Genomic DNA, 26,700 nt, shown 5'->3' with positions numbered 1-26,700 from the left:
AACCATGCAGACCATAGCATCCACTCTCGGACATGCCAGGAGATCTTTGGCGGCTGGGTCCAGAGGGTACATGGCTGCCAGAGCCCGCCCCCCTTTGAACATAGTTTCTGGGGCATCCCATTCCAGGTCAATTAGTTGCTGGATGGCTTGTAATAGTGGGAAATGACGGGAGGTCTGATGGAGTCCCTCTAGTAGGGGGTTCGTCTTAGGTTCCCCTGAGGCGTTTTGTGCCCGGGATAGCAAGCTCTTTTAAGCTGTATGTGACCAGGTCTGGAAGCTTGTCCTTGGTGAAGAAGCATCTCATGGTTCGGTGGGGCTCTGTCCCTGGAGGGAGTTCCCCTTCCTCCAGGGGTTCTGAATCCTCATCCGAGTTGTCCGTGTCCCCGAAGGTGGGGCTTCTGGGCGGTGGGATCACTTCTCTGGACATAGAGGGTCCCGGGATGTTGAGGTCCTCTGGTGGAGCTTGTGGCCATATTATAGGAGGCCCCGGTTGCACGTGGATGAATGTATGCAGACCTTTGAAGAATTCCACCCAGGAAATAGATGCTGGGTCTAGACTAAGGGGCGCAGTGTCCCTGGGGAGCCCTGTTTGAGGGGGGATCCCGCTGTGCAATGCTAGGTCCGGTGTACTGTTGGAGAGGCTGGAACCTGGTACCGGCTGGGGAGGGCCATGAGTTGGATCCCTTAGGGCCACCTCGCACTGTATACACAAAGCCGTGGCTTCCTCATGCTGTGCAGCTCTAATGTGGCATGTTGGGCAAAGGCCCTGAGTCTTGAGTTTCTTTTCCGGTGGTGCCATGGCTTGTGCACGTAAGATTCAGTTGTGCGCATAGGTTTGTTGCACGCACAGATCGAAGTTATGCGCCTGGCACAGTAAGCGCGTGGCTATGCGCATCGCTTGTGTGCACGGTACTTGGGCCCGCGAAGTTGTGCGCACAAGGTATTTGTGCGCACAAGGTATTTGTGCGCATGGATCGGAACGGCCAACAGGGCAGCGAACAGATCAAAATGGAGAAGGCGACCACGCGGACAATATGGCGACCACCTCGGGGGGTCTCCACCTGGGAGGATCCTCAGATCTGCCCGGGGTCTAGCCCTGCTAGGGCAGATCAACCCGGTGGCACTGGTCCCGGCTGTGCGACTCCTCGAGCTTCGGAGACCGGAGACTTTTAAATAGATTTCTACCTTATCTTGCCTCGGCGCTTCCTGGTCTCGTTCCAGGCGGTCTCCGGCTGTGGAGGGAGAGGGAAAATACCTTCACTGCCGCGCTCAAGGTTGCTCCCGCTGCCTCTCAGCCTCACCCGATGTCAGGGGCTAGGTCCCTGCCGAGGGTCGGCCGCTGGACCGAGGCTTACCTCCGAGGAATCGCGGAAATCACCTCGGGAATTCTCAACTGGGGGAGGGACCCAATGGGTGTCACCGCAGGAGAGCGGGGCTCGTCCGTAGAGGTAAGATTTCTTATTTTGGTTTTCTTTGGTAAAATTACTCTAACGCTGTGCAAGCATGCATAGAGTCCCTAACTGCTATGGAGACGGAAAATACTGAAGAGCTGCACTTCCTGCAGGGGTATATGTACTAGGGCTGACATCAGATTGAAATCTGATCCGCCTCCAACTGCTATCAGGAGTACACTATACCCATTGGTCCCCAGTCCATCTGCTACATGCTAGGAAAATATATATATATTTTTTTTACTTTTGTCTGCTGCTCTTTTTATTTTTCTAACCAGTTGGTCCAGGTCTCTTTTTCCACTTTCCCCTTGTCAGTCTTTTCCTAATTCTCTCGTCAGGGTCACTTTTCTCTGTTTCTTTTCTCCCTATCTTCTTCCTTTCCTCTCTCTCACACACACACACACACAAAGCTCATGCTTTTTCTCACAGACTCACTTACACACACAAGCTCTCACTCACACACTCAGGCTCCCATCCTCACACACACGCACCACCAAATCCCTTCTTCGCTGCCATGGAGATGGGCTCCCTTGGCAGTCTTGCTTCGGCCAACAGAACGATTTCTTCATCTCCATAGGGACAGACTCCCATGGCAGCTTTGCTTCGGTGGGTCTTCTTTGCCAACACAGGGACGGGCTCTCATGGCGGCCTTGCTTTGGCGGATTGTCTTCGCCGCCCCACAGCCTCTCCTGCTGCTGCCACCAAGTTGAGCTCTTCTGCGGCCCAGCGGCCTCTCCTGCTGCCACCACCCTCCCAGATGTGCCGCCCCAAACAAATACACGGTGTGCACACCTGGTCACCCCGGGCCTGCCTATCAGGTGACAGTTTTACCCCATGCTTCTTAGCGTCTGCTCCATGAGCTTTTTCTCCTGAGGCATACTTTAGACACATGCACCTCTCTTACAGGTCTTGCAACCCTTGCTGCGTCCCACGGCCGCCATTATGCGCACACCTGCCTAAGGCACACTTTAGGAACATACACCTTGCCCTGCCGGCCTTGCAGCACTTGCCGCATCCCAAAGCCACTATTAAGATTGCGCTTTGTGCTCGCCGAGCCAGATGCACCTCATGCTCAACGGAAAGCTGCCTGCCAACTGGCCACACTAAAGTCCCCCCTGCCCTGGGTGCCCAGTAGACCTTGACCACTCGCTCTCCTTCTCCTCCCCTGGCTGTTTCACAACCAGCCAATCAGCATCTGCACTTTTTTTTTTTTTTTTTTTTTTAGAAGACAGGCCTGCAAAAATACCCCCTAGAAAAAAGGGAATACTTTCCTGATGGTGATTCAGACGTCGGAGGGCCAGTGAGGGCAGTTCAAGGGGAAGGAGGAAGCCAGAAACACCACCTTTCAGTCACCTCATTGACCTCCAGGGGACAGAGGGAGCCAGAACCACTGGTTTTCAGTCCCCTCCTTGACGTCAGGCTGAGATAAACTAGGGATACCAACCCTCTGCTTGCCCTGCTCCACCTAAGGGATGGCCCACAAAGTTGCCTAACACCTCAGGGAGCTCACACAAGAATCCTGCTCTGTCTTTTTTTTTTTAATCTAATTCTCCACACTGCAGGATTTTCACCTCTACTATCCGCTGGAATTAGAGAAATACTGAGGGACTCCAGGTGGCACTATTTTATGTAGCAGTTTAAAAAAAAATGTTTGCTCTCTGACTCCATCTGCTGGTAGGTATGCAAAACCCACTTGTCTGGACTGCTCTGAGATATGAACAGGAAGGAGGTGATATGCCTCTGTACAGATCACTGGTGAGGCCTCACCTGGAATGTGCTCAGACTATATATTTCAAAAAGGACAGACAGGATGGATGTGGTCCAGAGAAAGGTAACCAAAATGGTATAGGATTTGCACTGAAAGACTTGTGAGAGAAGACTGAAAGACCTAAATATGTATACACTGGAGGAGGAGAGACAGGGAGATATAATACAGTCATTTAAATACTTGAATAGTATTAATGATGCACAAGGATCAAAGCTTTCCGATAGAAAGAAAGAGTAGAATCAGGGGCCATAATATGAAACTCCATGGGGGTAAGATTCAGGAATGTCAAGAAATATTTCTTTATGTAAAAGGTAGGAATGCATGGAGTGCCTTCCTGGAAGAGGTAGTGAAGACAAATGGTAAAAGAAAATTGGTTCTTACCTGCTAATTTTCATTCCTGTAGTACCACAGATCAGTCCAGACTCCTGGGTTTTGCCTCCCTTCTAGCAGATGGAGACAGAGAAAGTTTCGCAGGCACCACCTCTTAATCCAGTGTGCCACCTGTAGCTCCTCAGTATTAAATCGGTACCCAAGCAGAATTTGAAAATCCAAAACTTCAAACTATCTACCTCTATAAATTTCCCAGAACGAGCATAGGAAAGAGGAAAAACTGTCAAAACAGATTCAAAGAGAAACCTATGCCATTCATTCAGAAGATTTCAAATATTAAGGAAAAAATCAGATCAAGCGGACTCTCCATAATGCTCTCTCTTTTCCCGGGCGGGACTCTGGACTGATCTGTGGTACTACAGGAACGAAAATTAGCAGGTAAGAACCAATTTTCCTTTCCCTGTATGTACTCAGATCAGTCCAGACTCCTGGGATGTACCAAAGCTTCTCTAATTGAGATGGGACTGCGGGAGTCCCGCTCGAAGGATACATTCACTGAAAGTACCGACGTCAGAGGTTTGAACATCCAACTGGTAGTGTTTGGCAAAGGTATGCAAAGACTTACAAGTAGCTGCCCTGCAAATCTCTTGTGGCTACACCAAATGACATTCCGCTCAGGAAGTCGCCTGGTAATGGGTAGAATGAGCCCTTAATCCCTCCGGGATAGGACAACTGCAACATATATAAGCGGAACTGATCGCCTCCCTTTAACCAACTCACAATCGTGGCCTTTAAAGCTTTCTGATCCTTTTTGGCCCCACTCCATAGCACAAAAAAGTGATCAGACAATCTAAAGCTGTTAGTGATTTCCAGATATCACAATAAGGTTCTCCTGACATCTAGACGTCATAACTCCTTGGCACGACGCGTACCAGCCTCCAGATTTGGGAAGGCCAGAACTTCCACAGACTGACTCAAATGAAATGCCGAAATGACCTTCGGCAAAAAGGAGGGAACCATCCACAATGATACTCCGAAGTCCGAAATTCGTAGACATGTTCCCTGCAAGATAGGGCTTGAATTTCCGATACTTGCCTAGCTGAACAAATAGCCACCAGGAAAACCACCTTCAAAGTGAGACCTTTTATGATAGCCCTTTTAAGTGGTTCAAAAGGTGCTGCACATAAGCTCTTGAGAACGAGACTGAGGCTCCAAGAGGGGCAAATCTTGCAAGTAGGGGGCAATGTTTTGCTTCTCGGAGGAAATGCACGACGTCCGGAGGCGCAGCCAAGGATGTTCCTTCAACCTTGTCTATAAAACACCTAGGACCAACACCTGAACCCTCAGGGAATTGAAGGACAGGCTAAGATCTGCGGGCATCGACACTCTCTGAGGGGCAATATCCCGCTCCACACACCAAGACTCAAAGACCCTTCACACTTTGACATACGCCAGGGAGGTAGGTGTCTTGCGAGCTCAGAGAAAAGTAGAAATATCATCTGGATATCCTTTCTTCCTTAATTGCCTCCTTTCAAAAGCCAAGCCGATAGACAAAAGCGATCTGCTTGATCAAAAAATATAGGGCCCTGCCTTAGAAGATTTTGTAGATGGCCCAGCCTCAGGGGTCCATCCACTGTGAGATTGACTAGATCTGCAAACCAAGGGCGTCGAGGCCACTCTGGGGCCACGAGAATCACTCTTCCTGGGTGACCGCTATTCTTCTTAGAACCTTGCCCACCAGAGACCAGGGCAGAAACACATAAATCAGAACCTCATGAGGCCATGGCAGAACTAGGGCATCCACCCCTTCCACCCTGAACTCCCTTCTGTGACTGAAGAAGCATGGTGCCATGGCATTCTTGTTGGTTGCCATGAGATCCAGGTGAGGCTTGCCCCACTTGTTTGAGTTAAGGGTCATCGCTTTGTCCGACAGCTCCCATTCTCTGGAGTCAGAAAATCTGCCTGCACATTGACAGAACACGCTATGTGCAACGCTGCTAACAAAGCGAGACTCTGTTCCACCTAAGACATCAATACCTCCACTTCCCTTGCCACCGCTTGATGTAGGCCACTGTCGTCACATTGTCCGAGAGGACTCGGACTGCCCGATTAGTCAAGAGCGGGAGGAAAGGCCTGAAGTGCTAGCCACACAGCTCTTATTTCTAATAGACTGATGGAGCAAGACGCTTCTTCTGATGACCATTGGCCCTGCACCACTTAGAACCGACACACAGCTCCCCAACCAGAAGTGGACCAGGGGTAGTTGGTAGTGACCACCACCCACTGTGGCACCTAGAGGTCCACTCCTCGGGTCAAATGGTCCCATGCAAGCCACCACAAGAGACCGGACATGGCAGATTCGGTAAGTGGTAGAGGAAGATGAAACTGCTCTGACTTCGGGTCTCACCGAGAAAGCAGTGTCCTCTGAAGAGGTCTCATATGAGCAAACACCCAGGGAACCAATTCCAAAGTTGAGGCCATGGAGCCAAGGACCTGTAAATAATCCCAGACCTGGGAACCCAGGTCTCCAAGAAGTTCCAAACCTGCGACTGCAATTTTCAGATTCGCTCCTCCATGAGGAAAACTTTCCTTATACGGGTGTCGAAGAGTGCTCCCAAAAATTCCAGGACCTGAGAAGGGGTCAGGTGGCTCTTGGCTAGGTTGATCAACCAGCCCAGGGATCTCAAGCAGTCCATGACCAGGTCCACTGCCTTCACCGGATGAGCCGGTCATCCAGATACGGATGTACCAGGACACCCTGCTTCCTGAGCGCTGTCGCCACCACTACCATCAACTTGGTGAACGATTGTGGAGCCATGGCTAGACCGAAGGGCATAGTGCAAAATTGAAAATGCTTATGATCATGAACCTGAGGTATCTTTGCTGATCTCGGTGTACTCCAGTGTGTAAATAGGTCTCCATCAGGTCCAAGGATGCTAGAAATTCCCCGCTTCACATGGCCGCTATAACTGACCAGAAAGTTTCCATCCGGAAAATGGGAATCTTGAGAGCCACGTTTACCTTCTGCAAATCCAATATGGGCCGGAACGATCCCTCCTTTTTTGGTACCACAAAATAGATGGAATAACGTCCCGTCCCCTGTTCCTAACGGGGGCCGGGAACAATGGCCCCCAGCATTCGCAGCCTGCGGACAGTCTGTTGCACGACAATCCTCTTTGCCGGGGAAGCACACGGGGACACCATGAACAGACTTCTTAGACGGTGAACAAATTCTAAATCGTAACCCCTTTCTATCATGCTTAGAACCCACTGGTCCGATGTGATCTTGACCCACTCCTCGCAAAAAAGGTCAACTGACCTCCGATAGCTGGCACGGAGGAGCGGGTCGGCCATTTCTCATTGATAATATTTGGGTCCACTAGGCCCTTGGCCTGAGCTGTTGTGGTTGGCCTGCCAGTTCCGAAAGGACTGGGACCAGGACTGAGATCTCCCTGAAGCCTGCCTCTGTGGCCTGTGCTCGGAGCTCTGCTCTGGTGGACACTGTTGGTTCCGAAAATGCAAACAAAGTGGGTGGAAACCCTTGGCTCCTTTAGGCCTGTCTTCTGGCAACTTGTGCACTTTATTCTCCCCCAAGTGCTTGATGAGCTGTTCCAAGTCATCACCAAAGAGAAACTTGCCCTTGAAGGGGAGAGCTCCCAACTGTGCCTATCATGAAACGTCCGCTGACCAGTTCTGCAGCCATGGAAGTCTCCTGGCCGAGACAACAGATACCATGGGTTCTCGAAGAAGTGTACACAAGATCATATAAGGCATCTGCCCCATAGGCAACCGCTGCCTCCAAGTGCTCCAATTCCTTGGACAATAGATCCTTAGCACTCTAATTGCTGTACCCATCGTAAGCTGGCGTGGAGCATAAAGCTGCTACACACTGATGCTCTGATGCCCAGAGCGGACACCTTAAAAAATCTGCTCCAGATACATCTCAAGTTTTCTGTCTTGAAGGTCCTTCAAAGCCGTCGCCCTGGCCACCGGGATAGCAGTCCTCTTCGTAACCGCGGACACTGAGGCATCAACCTTAGGCACTTTAAGCAGCTCTAGCACCTATTCGGGCAGTGGATGCAATTTTTCTATGGCCCTGCTGATCTTCAGACCAATCTCTGGAGTATCCCACTCCCTGACGATTAACTGCTTCACCATCCTGTGGAATGGGAAGGTAATGGCTGGGTCTCACAGACCAGCCATGACTGGATCCACCAAGTCCTGGTCCTGCTCCACTTGTGGTAGGGCAATCCCAGCTCCTCTAAGACATGTGGGATAAGAGGGGCCAGCTCCTCCCTCTGAAAAAAGCACAGTACTCTGGGGATCGTCCCCCTCTAGGGGAGGCATCGTTCCAGGGTCTTCCTCCCCTGGATCCTGCACTGCCGCAAGCAGAGGTCCCTCTGGAGGATCAGCAGAGGGTAACTCCGGATCTAGGTCCATCGCCGCATGACCACGCCTGGTAGGAGCTCTGATACAGTGTGGATCCTTTTGGCCCCTGCAGAATCAGATACAGCGGGCTTCTTCTTGGGGGGCTCTACAGGGAGGCAAAGTTCTGGAGGAAAAAGGCCTGATGTATCAATAAAATAAACTCCAGTGAAAAGGGGGGGGGGGGACAAGCTCACCCCCCGAGGGATCTTGGTCCCCCTCTCCCAGCCCCTCCCATTCCCCCCCAAGTGCCCCTCAGGACTAGAATTTGCCGGCTATAGAGTTGTGGGAATTCACCTCCCCCAGCTGGTCTCTCCATGCATGCGAGAGAATCCAAAATGGCCACCATTCCCGCATTCAACGGGAACAGGTTGGCCTCGGCAGCAGGAGCAAACTAGACGTGACTCTCACCGCTGGGAAAGTGCCTCCGCAGATCCCCTTGACGAGCCCTCCCCACTAGGGAGGCATCGAGAACACAGGCCAGCCCGCGAAGGTCATGAGGAAACCTCCCCACAGGCAAGGCAGCAGCTGGGACGCCTCATGATCGAATCCCCAAGGAAACTGCTGGGCTGACGCAGAGATTCAAAGCAAACTAACCTCCAGGACCTGCCTTTGCCACTCTCTGCCGATCAGGAAACATCTGACACCCGGAAGAGCAGAAAGCACAGCCGGGCCCATCTCTCCCCTGTTTGCTCTCTCTTTTTTTTTTTTTCAAACAACTTTAAATGACAAGAACAAAACAGACAGGCTATACTTCCCTGTGGAATGGCAGAAGCTCAAAAGAAATTGTGCTGGGAGGGAGCCAGACCACTGGCTGTCACCCCCGGTGCGTCAGCCCGAGCAATGTTTGGGTTCCCCAACCTCTGCTCGCTCCAGCCTGCTACCAGGAGGGATGGTCCCACCAGGACCTACCAAGCTCCTGGGAGGCACAATGCTCTTCTAAAAACCAGAACTCTTAAGAGAAAACTCCTGTCCCTTTCAAAAATGTTTTTTTTGGTCAGAACTGCAGGTTTTGCACCACCTCCATCTGCTGGAGTCAGAGAAATATTGAGGAGCTGCAGGTGGCACACCGGGTTAAGAAGCAGTGCCTGTGAACCTTTCTCTGTCTCTATCTACTGGAAGGGAGGCAAAACCCAGGAGTCTGGACTGATCTGTGTATGTACAGGGAATAGAATTTAAAATGGAATGAGATAAACACAGAGGATCCCTTAATGGCTAGAAGATAGAAATGAACAAACAAGGTAATCTATGTTAACTTTAAGTGCAACTTTTCTACATGGGGTAACCTGCACAGAGTGGCAGTTAATACCTTAATCTTGCTGGACAGACTAGATGGACCAAATAGGTCTTTTTCTGCAGTTATTTACTATGTTACTATGTTTATATACTTACATCCTCTGGCAGTGCCTTGACTAATTCACTATGGGCCATAGGTCTGATGCACAACTGATGGATAATCTCACGCTTAATTTCACTATCAGGATTTATATGCCCAATTCCAGGACTAAATCTTTCTCCTGTAATTAATAAAAATTGTAAGAAAACAAAAAAAATAAAGCAACTTGCAACCATTTTTACGAGAATTCATAATTTAGAAGATGCTTATTTTAATGCTGTGACCAAACAGACAAAAATACTAGCATTCAGTTGATGGGGGTGCCATCATCTCTACTCTTCTGTGGAGTCAGCTTGCAACTTTTCAATCTATCCCATTTAAATCTACGGGTCAGGCATACAGTATTTAAAAGAGAATTTGCACTGAAACTCAAGGTAAGTACCTGTCACATCAGTGTAAACTATAAAATGGATCTTAATTTGTTTTACTGAAATAATTAGCAGAAAGTTTAAAAACAAGTGCAACGCTTAAACTTAACTAGATGAGTTGAAGTGCTCCCCTGCTGTTATGTAGTGCAGTTTTACTGCACTACGTGACTTTAGGAAGTAAACTTGACAAATGATTATTTCTGTACTTTGGGTACGTGAGCACTAGAACTCCATTCATGGTACTCTAAATCAGCGGTTCTCAAACTGGGAGGGATCAGGATATCTGGTTTGATATAACAAATTCTTGGACATTGTATGTAATTTAAAAATAGCTAATGCAACCTTATCTATGGAGGTGGCTACAGCATTACAAAGGAAAATGTAGAACAATCTAAAATATCCGAAAACATTGCTCTAAAGTCAGTGTTTCCCAACTCTGTTCTGGAGGCACACCTAACTAGTCTGGATTTCTGTAATGAAACGTTATATGAGACTGGAGACCCACTGGTATGCAAATCTCATGCATATTCCTGATAATCAGACCAGTTAGCTGCATCTCCAAGTCAGGGTTGGGAACCACTGCTCTATATCACCACTAAGCCATATTAAGGAGTCCTGAAATTCCAATGCAACTCTGATAAAGCCTGTAGACAGAGATTAGGTTGGAAGACAGTTAGGAAGATGAATCCCAGAAGAAACACTCTAAATATAAAGGAAATTAGCTTTGTAAGAGGAACTTACAGAGCTTATAAAATTATAAAATAGTCGATATATCCACTGGAAGCATTCCAGAACAGCTTACTTTGGAGAGGATCATGCTGAAGTATTTCTTACGTTTTCATATGTTGTGTAATAAAGATACTAGAAGCAACTTACCAACGATCATTATGATAAGGTGAAGCATTTCTTCAATAAGGGTGTTATTCTGCTGAACAATATCCTGTTGAAAGATTAATAGAAAGGAAAAAAATCAGTATATTATTTCAGAATGCAAAAAATATTCCAATAGCTTTAAGATACTTTTTATAAGATTTGAAAAGAAAAACAATCCTGGATCACATATCTTATGAACAGTGGTTCCATTTTATCATGAACTGCATAAAATATTGTTTTAAATTTTATTTTACTGTGAGAACTGACAGTGAAAAAGTACATAAAATAAAATCTCCAGAACAAAATTCAGTTACAGAATATTGTAATACAACATACCAGAGCAATGCCTAGAACTAAAACTAATACAAACCTGTTGTCCAAAACATAAAAAGGTCATATGCAGACCCCATATTCACTGAAACATTAACTTTGCCCCTGTTAAACAATAAGACAACCATTCAATAAAAGTTATTTCCCAGGACTGATTATGCTGAAAAAAATTATTTTATCCATCATACTGGATTATGTTATTGTCTTGTTTTAATTTTTTGTATTTTGTACTAATTAACTTGGATTATACTATGCTTTGAGCATACTTTTGTATTAGGCGATGTCCATATTCAGTCACAGTCTGGATAGCAAATTTAGACGGAAGAATATTCAGTAGTGCAGCTGCACTACTGAATATAGCTGGCTATCTTAAACTGCAAAATAAAAGGTAGATGGATCTTCCATGGTATTTGAACCTTGAACCCAGAGTCCCCGGACATCTGGAAGATGAAGCGGATGGTCGAATGGGAAGTCGCATCAGATCCACATACCAAGGCCTCTTTGGACAATCTGGAGCTACTAAAACAATTCAAAAGTTCCTCGACTCTAAATTTCAAAGAATTCTTCCCATCTGTGCACAGGTTGGGAATATGGCTTTAAGCACTGAAACCCTTCTCTTATCGCTAAAAGACCACCTCATCATGGGCTTGGACAAAGGACAATCATTCTTTCTAATTCTCCTGGACCTGTTGGCGGCTTTCGACACTGTAAATCATGCCATCCTCCTCAACCACCTATCGAACACTGGAAAACACGTGGTTCAAAACATTCCTCTGTAACAGAGGTTACAAAGTTAGAATCAATAATAAAGAATCCCCCCGCTTCAGTTCCTCACTAGGAGTTCCTCAAGGTTCCTCCCTGTCCCCAACTCTCTTCAACATATACCTTCTTCCTCTATGCCAACTGTTAAATAACCTTCAACTAAAACATTTCCTATACGCCGACGACGTGCAAATTCTGATCCCCATAAGAACATAAGAAATTGCCATGCTGGGTCAGACCAAGGGTCCATCAAGCCCAGCATCCTGTTTCCAACAGAGGCCAAAACCAGGCCACAAGAACCTGGCAATTACCCAAACACTAAGAAGATCCCATGCTACTGATGCAATTAATAGCAGTGGCTATTCCCTAAGTAAAATTGATTAATAGCCATTAATGGACTTCTCCTCCAAGAACTTATCCAAACCTTTTTTGAACCCAGCTACACTAACTGCACTAACCACATCCTCTGGCAACAAATTCCAGAGCTTTATTTATCAAAGGATCTATCACTAAAACACTCAAACACTGGGAAAACTGCCTCCGAGAGATCAACTGACTCCTCGCAAACTTAAACCTGATTCTAAACTCAGCTAAAACAGAGCTCCTTCTCATCTCCCCGGAAAACAGTAATTCCCCACAAAGTGCTCTAGCTAACACCATTGTTACCCAAGCTAGAGACCTAGGAGTAATAATAGACAACCGCCTGAATTTAAAAACATTTATTAACAATACAACCAAGAACTGCTTCTACAAGCTGCAGGTACTAAAAAGAATGAAACCACTCCTTCACTTTTAAGACTTCAGAACAGTCCTACAAGCCGTAATATTCTCCAAGATAGATTATTGCAACTCTATCTTGCTAGGTCTCCCGTCCTCATCCATCAAACCCCTTCAGATGCTCCAGAATGCGGCAGCTAGAATCCTGACAAATTCCAGAAGAAGAGACCACATCTCTCCCATTCTAAAAAAATTTATACTGGCTACCAATACACTTCAGAATTCTACACAAGTCCATCACCATCATCCATAAATTCCCAAGCCCCTCTTAACCTCCAAATCCCTCTCAGACTACACACATCATCCAGAACCATCAGAGAAGCCTATTCATTTATTTATTTATTGTTAGTTTTTATATACCGATCTTCTTGCATTAGATGCAAATCAAACCGGTTTACAATGAACAAAAACTTGCCTGTAGGCGGTACATGGAACCATGAATGTCTAAGAAACTCTAGGTAACAGTCAGAGAGATGAATAACCAGGTAAACAATTTGAATTACATAGTAATAAAGGTCACAACAAGTGATCGATCCAATTAATTGTGCTTGGATCCATTAGAGTGGAGGAAATAAGATGATGTGCAGAAGAGTTGGGAATAGAGGAAAGATAAGAAGAATAAGACCAAAGGGTATCTGAGGGTCTCTTCAAGGGAACCTGAGTAAGAGAAAATAAAAGCGGAAATGAGAGAGAACTAATAACAAACCAAACCATACTTGTGAAGAGAAATGAACAGGGATGTGTTGCCTACAGAGGATCCCTGCTTGTCACCCCAACTAAATCCACACACCACCTAGCACTCAGAGATCAGGCTTTTTCTACAGCGGGCCCTCTCTTTGGAATACCTTACCACCTGATCTCAGACTGGAACCATGCTTATTAACATTCAGAAAAAGGCTTAAGACTTGGTTATTTAAACAAGCCTTTCCCGAGTCTGAGTCACTAATATCCATTAAGAGACCGTACTGCACAATGTAAATAATTTACTTCTGTAAAGATACGTTTATTCTTGTCTCCTTCCTCCCCCAGTTCCAGCAACCTTGTTATATTGTAACTTTTTCTGTTTTTTTTTTGTTTTTTGTTTCCTCTGCACTTGTTAAATGTACAAGGTTATTGCACCCGTGTTAACTGTAAACCGGCATATGATTGTATCATGAATGCCGGTATAGAAAAGCTCTAAATAAATAAATAAATAAAATTCATTTTTGGCTGGGTAAACCACACAAACACAGTGATTTTCCTGCTTAAGTAAGCTAAAGAATCATTTAATGATCATTTAACAATTATTTAACAATGTGTGAGGAATCACCAGGTGTGTCTCTCTAGTCCCTGAGCCAAAAGAAAAGGTAAAATCTTTAAGACCCCTGGATAGGAACCATTTCAATTAAAAAGTAGGATTAGGTTAAGATGGCTGCCCAAGAACTACAATTCCCAGGTGCCCTATAAGCCAGCTTCTGGGAGGATCTGATTAGGAAGGAGTTAGTGCAGGGTGGGGTCACCTACACTTGCAGTAGCAGAAAGCTCACAGGTGAAATAAATGAGGCAGCCTTCTGCAAGTAACAAGAAGGAGAGTAGATGCTGCGGAAAGGAGCCAGCACAGTCTACCAAAACAGGATAATGGAAGAGATTTCAGAGGAGAAGCCAGAGCCATTACTCACAGATACTACAGATCTAGAGCTAAATTGCTTGTGTTATTAGTAAAAATTGGGGTTTTTCTTTCTTTTACTTGATTATACTTTAGCAAATTTGGGTCTGTGAGTGAGTGGAAGTGGAGTTCTGTGAGAAATAAGGCTAGGAAACATGGTAAGGCAAGTTGAAAAGCTGCTGGACTAAGAAACTGCACTAATGTAAATCGTTTAAGGATTGTTTGCCTGTCTCCTTAAGAGGCAATATTCACATACAGTGAGAAGTTATGCATCTGGACTTCAAAGAACTGAAAACTGCCACTCATTGATGAAAATCCAAAATGATTGTATCTTCAAGGACTGGTTGGTTGTAGCTGATCTAAGGCTAATTTTTTTTTTTTTTTTGGAAGAGAAAAAGATATACCTTAATGGAAACTGGGCCAAGACAAGCAATGAGTTAAAAAGAAAAGGAAAGCTGTCAGAAATTAAATGTCAGTTGTGTTCCTGTACTTTTAAAGGATCAAATGTTTATGGACTGTAAGAATATGTCTAAAGACAGGGTCCTAGTTAGCGAAGAATTAAGGTAAACCAGGATTAAAGACCTGTATGTTTGAATACTGAACAAGGGAATATGTCAACATCTGGACATGAGCAGAGTCCCTAAGTTTATGAACTGCACACACATGCAAGGAGAAAGCAGAGTTGCTTACCTGTAACAGGTGTTATCCCAGGACAGCAGGATGTAGTCCTCACATATGGGTGACATCGATGGAGCCCTATCACGGAAAACTTCTGTCAAAGTTTCTAGAAACCTTTGACTGGCACACTGAGCATGCCCAGCACGCCATGATCCCTGCAGCCACAGGGGTCTTCCTTCAGTCTTGTTTGTAGCAATAAGTGCGAGCGAAAAAATAAAACAATAAAACGGCAACAGTTCCAACTCCGCGGGGTGGAGGATGGGTTTCTTGAGGACTACATCCTGCTGTCCTGGGATAACACCTGTTACAGGTAAGCAACTCTGCTTTATCCCAGGACAAGCAGGATGGTAGTCCTCACATATGGGTGATTAGCAAGCTACAGGCTGACTCATCTTGAAATAGGTCAATGGCACGTAACTTGTGCAACAGGCATAACAACTGAGGTGTCATTGACTAAGATAAGGCAGCCTGAATCACAGAAGGTGGTTGTGGAAGGAGTTGGGTATTATACTGGAAATAGTTTTTTTTTAAGACAGATTTTCCAAAGGCAGAGTCTTGTCTTCCTTCTTTATCCAAGCAGTAATGAGCTGCAAATGTATGTAGAGAACTCCAAGTCACAGCTTTGCAGATGTCTGCGATAGGTACTGAACAGTAGTGTGCTATGAATGTTGTCACAGCCCGGAATGCGCCTTTACTCGCCCCTGGAGAAGAAGGCCTGCTTTTTCATAGCAGAATGCGATACAGTCTGCTAGCCAGTTGGAGAGATTTTGTTTGCCCACTGCAACTCCTGGTTTATTTTTGTTAAAAGAAACAAAGAGTTGGGTGGATTTCCTATGCACTGCAGTGCGGTCTAGGTAAAAGGCGAGTGCACATTTACAGTCCAAGGTGTGCAAAATTCTCTCGCCCTGGTGAGCGTGAGGCCTTGGAAAGAAAGTGGGCAAGACTATGGATTGGTTAAGGTGAAAATCCGTTTCCACTTTAGGCAGAAATTTGGGGTGAGTGTGGAGGACCACTCGGTCATGCAGGAACCTTGTATAGGGTGAATATGTGACAACAGCTTGTACCTCATTGACCCTTCTAGCAGATGTGATGGCTACTAGGAATATTACTTTCCATGTAAGAAATTTTACATCACAGGAATGCAAAGGCTCAAACGGGGGCCACATGAGCCTTGCAAGCACTACATTCAGGTCCCATTCTGTAACTGGTGGTCGAATGGGAGGCTTAAGTTGAAGTAAATCCCTCATAAACCGACTCACTAGGGGTTGCGCAATAATTGGGGCATCCCTTACTCCCTTGTGGTATGCTGCAATGGCACTTAGGTGTACACACACAGAAGAAGTGTGGAGACCAGAATCTGAGAGGTGACACTGATAGTCTAATAGAGAATGAGTGGGGCAGGAGAAAGGGTCAATACCTTTTTGTGGGCACCACTCGCTAAATCTAGTCCACTTAGAGTGGTAAGATTTACGTGTGGAAGGCTTTCGTGAAGCTACGAGAACCTGAGAGACTTGAGTTGAAAGACTGAGTGGTTGCAGGATCAAGCTTTCAACATCCAAGCTGTTAGGGCAAGGGTTGGTAGGTTGATGGCGCAACTTGCCCTGGTTCTGAGTTATGAGTGGAATCGGAGGATACATGTATAAAAGCCCTGTGTTCCAGGGGCGAGCAAAGGCGTCCCTGGGGAACATTTGTCGACGGCTGTGGAGGGTGCAGAACATTTCCACTTTGTGGTTCATTTTGGACGCAAAGAGGTCGATAGTTGGGCAACCCCAGCATTGAAAGATTTTGCTCGCTATACAGGGATCCAGAAACCATTGTCTGCTAGGACATTTTATATGCCTGCTAGATAAGTGGCCCTGAGATGCATGGCGTGTGCTAGGGCCCAGGCCCAAATCTGCACTGCTTCTTGACACAGCAGATAGGAGCCTGTGCCTCCCTGTTTATGTACCACATTGCTACTGTGTTGTCAGTCTGTATCAGCACAGTCTTGTGTGAGAGGCAGTCTTTGAAAGCATAAAGAGCATAGCTTAGCACTCGAAGTTCTAAAAAGTTGATTTAGCATTTTCGTTCTAACGGAGTCCACGTACCTTGAGTCTGAAGGTTGACGACATGAGCTCCCCATCCCAAGTTGGATGCATCTTTGGTTAAAGTTATTTGAGGAGTTGGAACGGTAACCCGGTCCATAAAGCCGGTTGGAATGTCCACCATTGAAGTGAGAGATGTAACTGATTGGTGACCCGTATTAGCGATGACAGTGGCTGAACAGTTTGAAGCCACTGAGACTTTAAGGTCCATTGAGTCCTTCTCATGGTTAACTTTGCCATAGGGGTCATGTGGACTGTAGATGCCATGTGACCCAGAAGTGTAAGGAATTGATGGGCAGAGGCGAAGTTGCACTTGCTCAAGGAGTTTGCAAGATTTGCTAGGATGTTCACACGGTCGCTTGGAAGAAAAGCTTTTGCGACTGTGGTGTCGAGGTCTGCTCCAATGAAGGTGAGGAGTTGAGACGGGTTCAAATGTGATTTCTGATAGTTGATTAGAAATCCCAGGGAATGCAATAGGGATATGGTGCTTCTCAAGGCAGCGAGAACTTCTTGTTTGGATGGATTCCTGATGAGGCAGTCGTCTAGGTAGGGAAAAACATGAATGCTGTTTTTTCTGAGATGTGCAGCCGCAACTGCAAGGCATTCTGTGAACACTCGAGGTGCTGAGGCCAGTCCAAATGGAAGGACTCAGTACTGGAAATGTCTTTTTCCTACTACGAATCATAGATACTTTCGATGTTGTGGGGAAATGGGAATGTGAGCATAGGCTACTTGAAGGGCCAGAGAACAGAGCCAATCTCCTTGTTGCAATAAGGGAAGAATGGTCCCCAAGGAGACCATCCAGAATTCTTCTTTTTGAAGAAATTTGTTGAGATTGCGGAGGTCTAGGATGGGGCGGAGACAGCCTGTTTTCTTTGGAATTAGGAAATAGTGGGAGTAGAATCCTCTGCTGTGTTGAGACTGGAGAACGGTTTCGATAGCCCTGGTAGTCAGCAGGGTGGAGAGATCTGACTGCAGCTGAGATGTTATCACGCTGTTTGGAATTTTAGACAGTACCCCCTGTTCAAGATGGCTAATACCCACTGATCTGTGGTGATGACACTCCATTGGTGTTTGAAGTAATGGAGCCGACCTCCTACAGGCAAGTTGGGTTTGGGGTTGTTGAAGAGGCTGCTGCTCTCTGGTATCCCTTTCAAAAACCAGATGCTGGTCCTGTTTGTGGGGGTGGCTGAGTTTTTGCCTGTTTTGGTTGACGTGGACGTCCTTTCTGAGGTTGATGGAAAGGGCATGTTGAAGAAGTAGGTGGATAATACCTATGAGGCTGATAGGGCTTTCTGGTATCACGTCTTGTGGGTTTCCATGCTGAGGATGGCTGGTCCGATGGCAACCTGGATAGCTGGCGGAGTGTCTCAAGGTGATCTTTAAGTAGAGAGACAGTGGCTTGGATCTTCTCTCCGAAGAGATTGTCTCCCATGCATGGGAGATCCACCAGCCTTTCTTAGACTTCTAATCTGAGATCCGAGGCCTTCAGCCAAGCCCACCTCTGTGCACTAATTCCAGCAGCTGATAGACGGGCAGATATTTCAAAAAGTCATATGCGGCCTGTACTTCATGTTTGCCTGACTCCAGCGCTTTGGTCAATAAGAGCATTGAGTGACATTTGCTGTTGCTGAGGGAGAGTATCCGCTATATCATGAACTTGTTTCCACAAATTCCTTTGATATTGCATCATATATAACTGATATGCCGCAATACGGGACACAAGCATGGATCCTTGGAACACTTTCCTCCCTAAACCATCCAGAAATTTTTGTTCTTTTCCTGGAGGAGGAGATGAATGTGGTTTCTGCTTCCTTGCTTTTTTTCTGAGCTAATTCAACAACAAATGAATGATGTGGCAACTGTGGTTTTTGAAAACCTGGTGTATGTTGAAGCAGGTATATTGCGCGTCTGTTCTCCTATTGATGGCTGGCACAGAACAGGGATACTCCCATAGGCAATGCTGAAGTTCCAGGAGTACTTCATGGATGGGTATCTCCATGACTTCTTTTGGTGAATCTACAAATTGGAGGACTTCAAGGGTTTTATGTCTGGTATCCTCTTCAGCAAGTAATTCAAAAGGAATGGTATCTGCCATTTCCTTTATGAAGTGTTGAAAGGAAAGGTCCTCTGGTGGGGACTTCCTTCTTTCTTCTGGTGGAGAAGGTTCAGATGCAAGGTCATCAATATCAACATCCTCCCAAGGACTGTGTTGAGGCTGGAAATGGGATCCAGAAGGATCTAAAGGGTCCTGTGGAAGAGGACGCTTTTTTATCGATGCAGATTTTGATGGTTGCTTTGGAATCTGCTTTGGTATCGATGGAGGCAGAAAAGGCATCGACAGGGATCCGAAAGGCATCAATGGCACAGATGGGAACCAATGATCGACATCACCCGATGGACCAGGCTGTAAAGACATCGATGGATCAGGGAATGGCATCGATGGAATACGGGACTTTTGTATCTGAAGACCCGTCGATGGTATCAGTGCAGGTGTTGGGAAGGCACCGATTAAGGTGTCGAGTCTTTTGAGAAGAGGAGCAAACATCGTTGGCTCCGGTGTCTGTGCCGATGGTTGCATGTGTCGGTGGAGGTTGAAATTTTTGTAAGGCTTCAATGACTGCCTGTTGAATCATGGAAGTCACTTCTTCCCTGGAGATTGGGTCCACTGTCGCAGAGAAGGTAAGACTGGTGCTACTGGCACTTCCACAGCAGAATGTGGTGGCACAGTCTCTGACACCAATGCTGGTGGAGAGCGCCTCGGTGTCTCAGGTACAGAGGGGTATGGCGGCTCTTGTACCCAGACCCGTTTTTTCATTGGTTCGACGTCCTTTGAATCTGATGCGGACACAGATTCTCCCGATGGAACGGAGTCGGAACGGTGTTGATGGCGTCGTTTCTGTCGATGGTTTTTGCTGGATATCGAAGAGGACGCTATGGAAGATCCGGATGGGGCGGTGATGGACGGTCATCGGACATTTTCTTTCCTCGATGTTTTTCAACAGAGGAAGGAATTTTCTTCGGCGACAACGCAGAAGATGATGATGGAGTAATCTTTTTGAAAGGTTCCTCCATTTTATCCAGTTGGGCATGCCTGCCCTTCAGTGTCATCTGGGCGCAGGTGGAACATGCGCGGACATCATGGCCTGATCCCAGGCAGAGAACACAGATGTCATGCGAGTCTGTAATCTACATTGTCTGGGGACAATTAGGACATCGTTTGAACCCCGTGGCCATTATAAAACTTTTAGGCTGGGTAACTGTCTGTGGCCTGCGGATACTGAAGTATCCGTAATCAACGGAAAAAGACTCCAAAGAGTACTCACCGATTGGGATGTCTAAGGGAGACCCAAGAGGGGAATTTTCTGACAGAAAATATTATTCCGTTAGGAAAAAATGGTGAGAAAAACTCACAGAGCTCCTTCAACGCGAGGCTAAAAGCAGCGCGGAAAAAAAAGAGACTGAAGGGAGACCTCTGTGGCTGCAGGGATCATGGCATGCTGGGCATGCTCAGTGGGCTCAGTGTGCCAGTCAAAAGTTTCTAGAAACTTTGACAGAAGTTTTCCGTGATAGGGCTCCATCGATGATGTCATCCATATGTGAGGACTACCATCCTGCTTGTCCTGGGATAAAAGGCTGGGTTGTTTTTTTTTTTTGTTTGTTTTTTTGGGGTTTTTTTTTATTGCTCTGGGGTTTCTTTATTAATTGAAGAAACAAAGTATGCTTTACCGAAAGTGGGACTGATACTCTGGTTATGTAAATCACCATATCTTCTCTGTGTTGTAAGACTGCATGGACTGAACTCTGACACTGAATAAAAGCAGATTTATTTAAAAGATAGCATGGCTTTGACTCAGTGCTTTGTCAGGATCAACTGTGGCTTCCAATCCTGGTCATTAGTATGCTTAAGCTTTATCGTTTAATCTGATATAGAGGATGGACTATTACAAAGCCTCAATCATATATATTGTAGGTCTTAGAGTATACATTAGAGAGAAAGCTATAGAACTGCTATGCTCTCCCCCTATTGATGATTATGAGACCCAGTGACAAGTGTGGCAGAAAGCTACAGACACCAGGTTTGAGACAACCAGGGAGATGTCTTATCCTTGATTTTGTGCAATCATGAAGATGTTCTACTAGCAACCCCTCTCCTTGCAAGCAGGTCATAGATAAGACTGGGTGAATTCAGTAGCATGGCAGATAGCCTTTGACTATTTATTTGTACTTTTACAGGTTCAGTTTCCTGTATACCCACAAACACATAACCTGAGATCTCACCTACATTACACATTATAGAGCAATCCTTCAAATATAATTGATCAACAAAATGTTTGGAGTCTGGCTTGATTCTGCCACATAAAAGGAAAATAAATTAGTAAGCCCTACATTTGCCAAATATTTTGTTTACAGGCATAAGTTTGTTCTAACAAACAACTTAAAAATGATCATTGCACATCATATTAGATGAATAATGCAAAATATCTGTACTGCAAAATGCATATCAATGTTTGCACTTATTCAAATGGTCTTTATCCCTCTGTATTCATTTCATATATGTAGGAACCTTTGTTTTCAGTTTTTATTTTTTTTTCCTCTGGGAATTTTTCAGTATTTATTACAACAAAAATGGGGAAAAAAATATCAGTGGAAAAAAGTGAGTTGTCTTTTTTCCATTAATTGTCTTCAATTTTTCGTTTGTTATTATAGAGAAATTCCAGGGAAAACCAAAAAAACTGAAAACAAAGGTTCCTACATATATAATATAATGTAATGTCTACTTAACTCATGCTTTTTTGCAGTCCAAACTCACACGCAACAGATTACAATATGAACTAGTGCAGTTGCCATGTTAGTCCACTTGAATGCACAGAAATAAAGGTGAACAAAAAACATTTGAGGAAGGGAATAATAGCAAATGCTCATCAAGAAATGAACTGTTAGTCCAATAAAAAAGTATCATCTTTATTTCTATATTTGCATTTCAATCAGTCTTACTGAGTTCACACATCAGGAATTTTATATGCATCATAATAAAAAGGTACAAACTGTGCGTTACTTTATTGGTGTTTTTAGTGCTGAATCGCTTCCAGTAGTCTGGAGTGCTAAATATCTGATAAAGTTCAAAACGGCTAAGCACTATCATCAGAAAATGGTTTGGATCCATCATAGATGCACCAGCCTAAGAGAGAAAATGGAAGAGAGGAAAAAACGTTAAAGCCTTCACGATCCATTAAAAAAAAAAAAATCCCATACACACTAATGAAGGATTATTAATCATGAATGGCCAAAAATCAATTATCATCAAGGAAAATACACTAAGACCGGATCTCATATCATAAAAACACCATACATATATGGCTTTTTATTTCAGGTAAAAAATATATCTTTGAAAATTAAAACAAATTAATGTGGTCTGCATCTATATATATATTTATAAATATGTATAATTAATTTGTTGCTCACAGAGAATACTGCAGTTTAACAACATGCCTTAAGTACACAGCATTTTTTAGTTTATGAACATAAAAATCCAGTTTCTGGTCCATAAATCTTTTTTCCCTTGGTATGGAATTATTTTAATCATGTCTATTTAGAAAAATAATTACTGCATTTCTTAAGTCTTCAGTAAATGCATTTTCCTTTTACCTGCAGCATCACAATATCTTTGTCAAACATCTCCTTTCTGCATTTCACATTATGATAATAATAGATCTGAAAGACAATCATATAGACAGAATAGTAACACATTCAAATCTTCAATCTCAAACAGCAGTTTACATAAAGCAGCAGTTTTTCTTATACAGACAAAAAAAAATGCTATGTATGGGCATGGCTTTGACTTGAGTAGCCAGGTGTCTTTCTACAAGTGTTATTTCAGCATTAGGCAACCATAAACAGATTGGATTTTCAGGATACCCACAAGGAATACGCATGAGATACATTTGCATGTAATGGAGGTGATGCATGTTACTACTTCATACTGTTATATTTTGGAAATGAATATATTCTTATTTATGCTATTCACCAATTACAGTTTGATAAGTCTTAATGCTATGAGTATTTACCCATCTGAAAAACTTTCCACTGAAACTGATCAAAGACCTTCTGAAAGCTGTATAGAATATGCTGCCCATCAGTGATGGACTTTTTGTGTTAGGCATCTCAGAGCTAAAATGAAGCCTAAGGACAATGCTAAGGTTCCACCATAGTACTGCAGCAGAAGAGACTCAGGCTCATCAAAGCAGACAAGGCTCAAGCAAGCTGTGCAGGTATTGCCTTTGACTTCTGGGGGAAGTGGAATGGCATCTGACACTACAGGAGTGACTGCTGCTGGCAGACAAATGGCACTGAGGAGATTAGGATCAGCGGTGACTTCACTTCCAGTTCATGGTCAGCAAAAGAACGAAGTCCTAGAGACAAGTCTGAGGGAGGGGAATTTAAAAAAGGGAGATATAGGAGAACAATGACAAAAAAATAAATAAAAATCCCAGGCAATCTCTTTTATTGCAATTTTTTTTTTTGCGTCACATACCAAAACATGTTAGAATGTTATTAAGATGTTAAATTAACCAACACTTACTTGATTGACAAGAGAAAATCCATTTCTTCTCCACATCCCAGCATGTACTTGAGCGCATAAAACCAGACATCGCAGTGGATGCTCTATCAACATAGGTGGACTAAGTTCACTCTGCAAACAGGAAATACAGACCAATTGAAAAAAAACCAGGAAAATATGGGCTAATATTAATAAAACATACATGTACAAAGCACTACTCTGGAACATAGAGCTCACTATAGCTTTTAAAACCAGTCTTTGTAGATTTCTTCATGTGAGCAGAAGAGTTAAATCATCAGTATAAAGTACACCTTTTTGCAGGCTACCTTTATTAGGCTATCTACAACCAAAAGGCAAGTACAGGAATAGTTGAACTAGAAGTCTCTCATAAGTCTTCAAAAATGATTTAAGACAAAATAATGAATTATGGCCATTTTTTTCTCAACTCCTTGTTCAGCTATTTCTGGGACTACAGTCCTATCTAAAATCTTTTAATATGCCAGGCTGGAGAAATGTAAGAATTTCATATATAAAATACATATTTCACGATGGGACACAGAAATTAACAGGTTTGCAAAGATAAAGATGCTCCCAAAATCTAGTTTTATAAGTACATACAAGTGAGATATCTGGCTCACACTGATAAAAGTATTGTATTCCAGTACAGTTACTGGAGAAAAATGTTTACCAGAGACAGAACAGATCAGAGAAATAAAAAATCCCAAAATCTAAGAAAGTATTGTTACAATGTTTGTTTTCAGCATCTAGAGCCAGCTTCTATTATTGTAAAAAGACTACTAATCACTGTGCAGGACTGGTTTAAGAATGTCTTAACCCTTAAAAATGTAGAATATGTGGCTTTCAGAGCGTGAATCACTGCTAAAAGCAATTTGGAACATCATAAGCTTCACATTACTTAATGTTCAATCCACCACCCCTACCCCTTTCTTTATACTTGTGATATGGTATTCATTTTAGGTCGTCTGTCACCTTTGGGATAGGCGATTATAGAATCTTTAGCATAAGCAAGATTCTATATCTACACAGTTCTCCTAATTGTATAATAAGAGAATGCAATACAATGTACTTTTGCTTTCTCCAAATTGGTTGCTTTACCTTGCATTTTTGGGGTACTGGTTTTTTTTTATTTCAATATTTTTGTGATGTAAAATAAAAAATAAAATATACAAAAAAACAATCATGGAAAAGTTAAAAAGTCAATGGGAATGAGATTGAAGAAAGCAGAGTTGCTTACCTGTAACAGGTGTACTCCCAGGACAGCAGGATGTTAATCTTCACATATGGGTGACATCATCGATGGAGCCCTATCACGGAACACTTTTGTCAAAGTTTCTAGAACTTTGACTGTCATACTGGGCATGCCCAGCAAGGCATTAACCCTGCATCCAGCAGAGGTCCCCCTTCAGTCTCGTTTGTAGCAAAAGGTACAAGCGAAAAATAAAATAATAAAACGTAAGCGAACCCAACTCTGCGGGGTGGCGAATGGGTTTCGTGAGGACTAACATCCTGCTGTCCTGGGAGAACACCTGTTATAGGTAAGCAACTCTGCTTTCTCTCAAGACAAGCAGGATGGTAGTCTTCACATATGGGTGAATAGCGAGCTACAGGATGCCCGAACAGAGTGAATCAAACAGCACCCAACAACGTGCAACAGGCACAACAACAGGGGTGCTGTTGGTTATGAGAGCAGCCTGAATTTAACAGTGGGTCGTAGGTAGGAAGTTGGGTTATTAAACTGAAAACAAATTACAGAGTACAGACTGCTCAAAGATGGAATCTTGCTTGCCAGCCTTGACGAGACAATAATGAGCTGCGAAGGTATGAAGAGAGCTCCAAGTAGCAGCTCTACAGATATCAGCAATAGGTATGGAACGGAGGTGCGCTATTGACACTGCCATGGTTCTAACTGAATGCGCTCTCACCCGTCCCTGTATTGGAAGGCCTGCTTGTTCGTAGCAGAAGGTAATACAGTCCGCCGGCCTGGTGCAAGGATCTGCTTGCCCATCGGAACGCCCAGTTTGGTCTTATCAAAGGAGACAAAAAGTTGGGTGGACTTCCTCTGGGCTGTAGTGCAGTCCAAATAAAAGGTGAGCGCACGTTTACAGTCCAAGGAATGCAGTGCCCGCTCACCTGGGTGTGAGTGAGATTTTGGAAAAGGTAGGACGTATTATGGCTGATTTAAGTGGAAATCAGAAACTACCTTTGGCAAAAATTTAGGGTGAATGCGGAGTACCACACGGTCGTGGAGAAATTTGGTATAAGGTGGGTATGTTACCAGTGCCTGTAGCTCACTGACTCTGCGAGCCAATGTTATAGCAACTAGAAAGATCACTTTCTAAGTGAGATGTCGGAGCTCGCAGGAGTGTAGGGGCTCGAACGGAGGTCACATGAGCTGTGCTAGCACAACATTGAGGTCCCATGCCGCAACTGGGGGATGCATTGGAGGCTTCAGTTAGAGTAAGTCTCTCATAAAGTGCCCTACAAGGGGTTGCGCCGAAATTGGGGCATCTCCAACACCTTTATGGTAAGCAGCTATGGCACTTATATGTACTTGGATGGAAGAAGTCTGTAGGCCAGACTCCGAGAGGTGCCAGAGGTAGTCCAGGAATCTTGTTGTGGGGCAGGAAAAGGGATCTATTTCCTTTGTCGTGCACAAGGAGAATCTTTTCCACTTTGAACGATAAGATTTTCTAGTAGAAGGCTTCCGTGAAGCTCCTGAGACACATCGTTAGAAAGGTTAAGGGATTGTAGAATCAATCTTTCAACATCCATACCAACAGAGACAGGGAGTGGAGGTTTGGATGATGCAACAGTCCGTTGTTCTGCGTTATTAGAGTTGGATCTGTGCCCAGGTGAATTGGTTGCAGGTCTGAGAGGTCGCGTAGGATGGGAAACCAAACTTGTCGTGGCCAGTATGTGGCTATGAGGATCATGCTGCCCCGGTCTTGTCGTAAATTCACGAGAGTCTTGTTGATGAGTGGAATAGGAGGGTATGCATATACAAGACCTGTTTTCCACGAGTGGGCAAAGGCATCCATTGGTGGTGACTCGCGGCTGCGGTGTAGAGAGTAGAATCTGTCTACTTTGCGGTTGTGAATTGATGCAAAGAGGTCTATGTGCTGGCGACCCCACTGGTGGAAAATTCTGTTCACTACAGTGGAATCTAGGGATCATTCATGGGGATGAAAGGTCCGGCTGAGACGGTCTGCCATCGCATTGTTTATGCCTGC

At 44.6% G+C, this 26,700-nt stretch overlaps 1 protein-coding gene across 1 annotated transcript in view; it reads right to left on the bottom strand.

The window, feature by feature from the left end:
* UBR2 (ubiquitin protein ligase E3 component n-recognin 2) overlaps positions 1-26,700 on the bottom strand; it is a 426,990-nt gene that overhangs the window by 166,819 nt on the left and 233,471 nt on the right. The window contains 5 exon segments of the mRNA XM_029593304.1: positions 9,367-9,491; positions 10,615-10,678; positions 21,947-22,069; positions 22,537-22,602; positions 23,471-23,581. Coding sequence (XP_029449164.1) covers positions 9,367-9,491; positions 10,615-10,678; positions 21,947-22,069; positions 22,537-22,602; positions 23,471-23,581 — 489 coding nt within the window.

The sequence above is a fragment of the Rhinatrema bivittatum genome, chromosome 3 (assembly GCF_901001135.1).
Source record: "Rhinatrema bivittatum chromosome 3, aRhiBiv1.1, whole genome shotgun sequence".
In the NCBI taxonomy this organism is placed as follows: domain Eukaryota; kingdom Metazoa; phylum Chordata; class Amphibia; order Gymnophiona; family Rhinatrematidae; genus Rhinatrema; species Rhinatrema bivittatum.
Note: the sequence above shows the minus strand (reverse complement) of the source record. Positions and strands in the feature narration are given on the sequence as shown.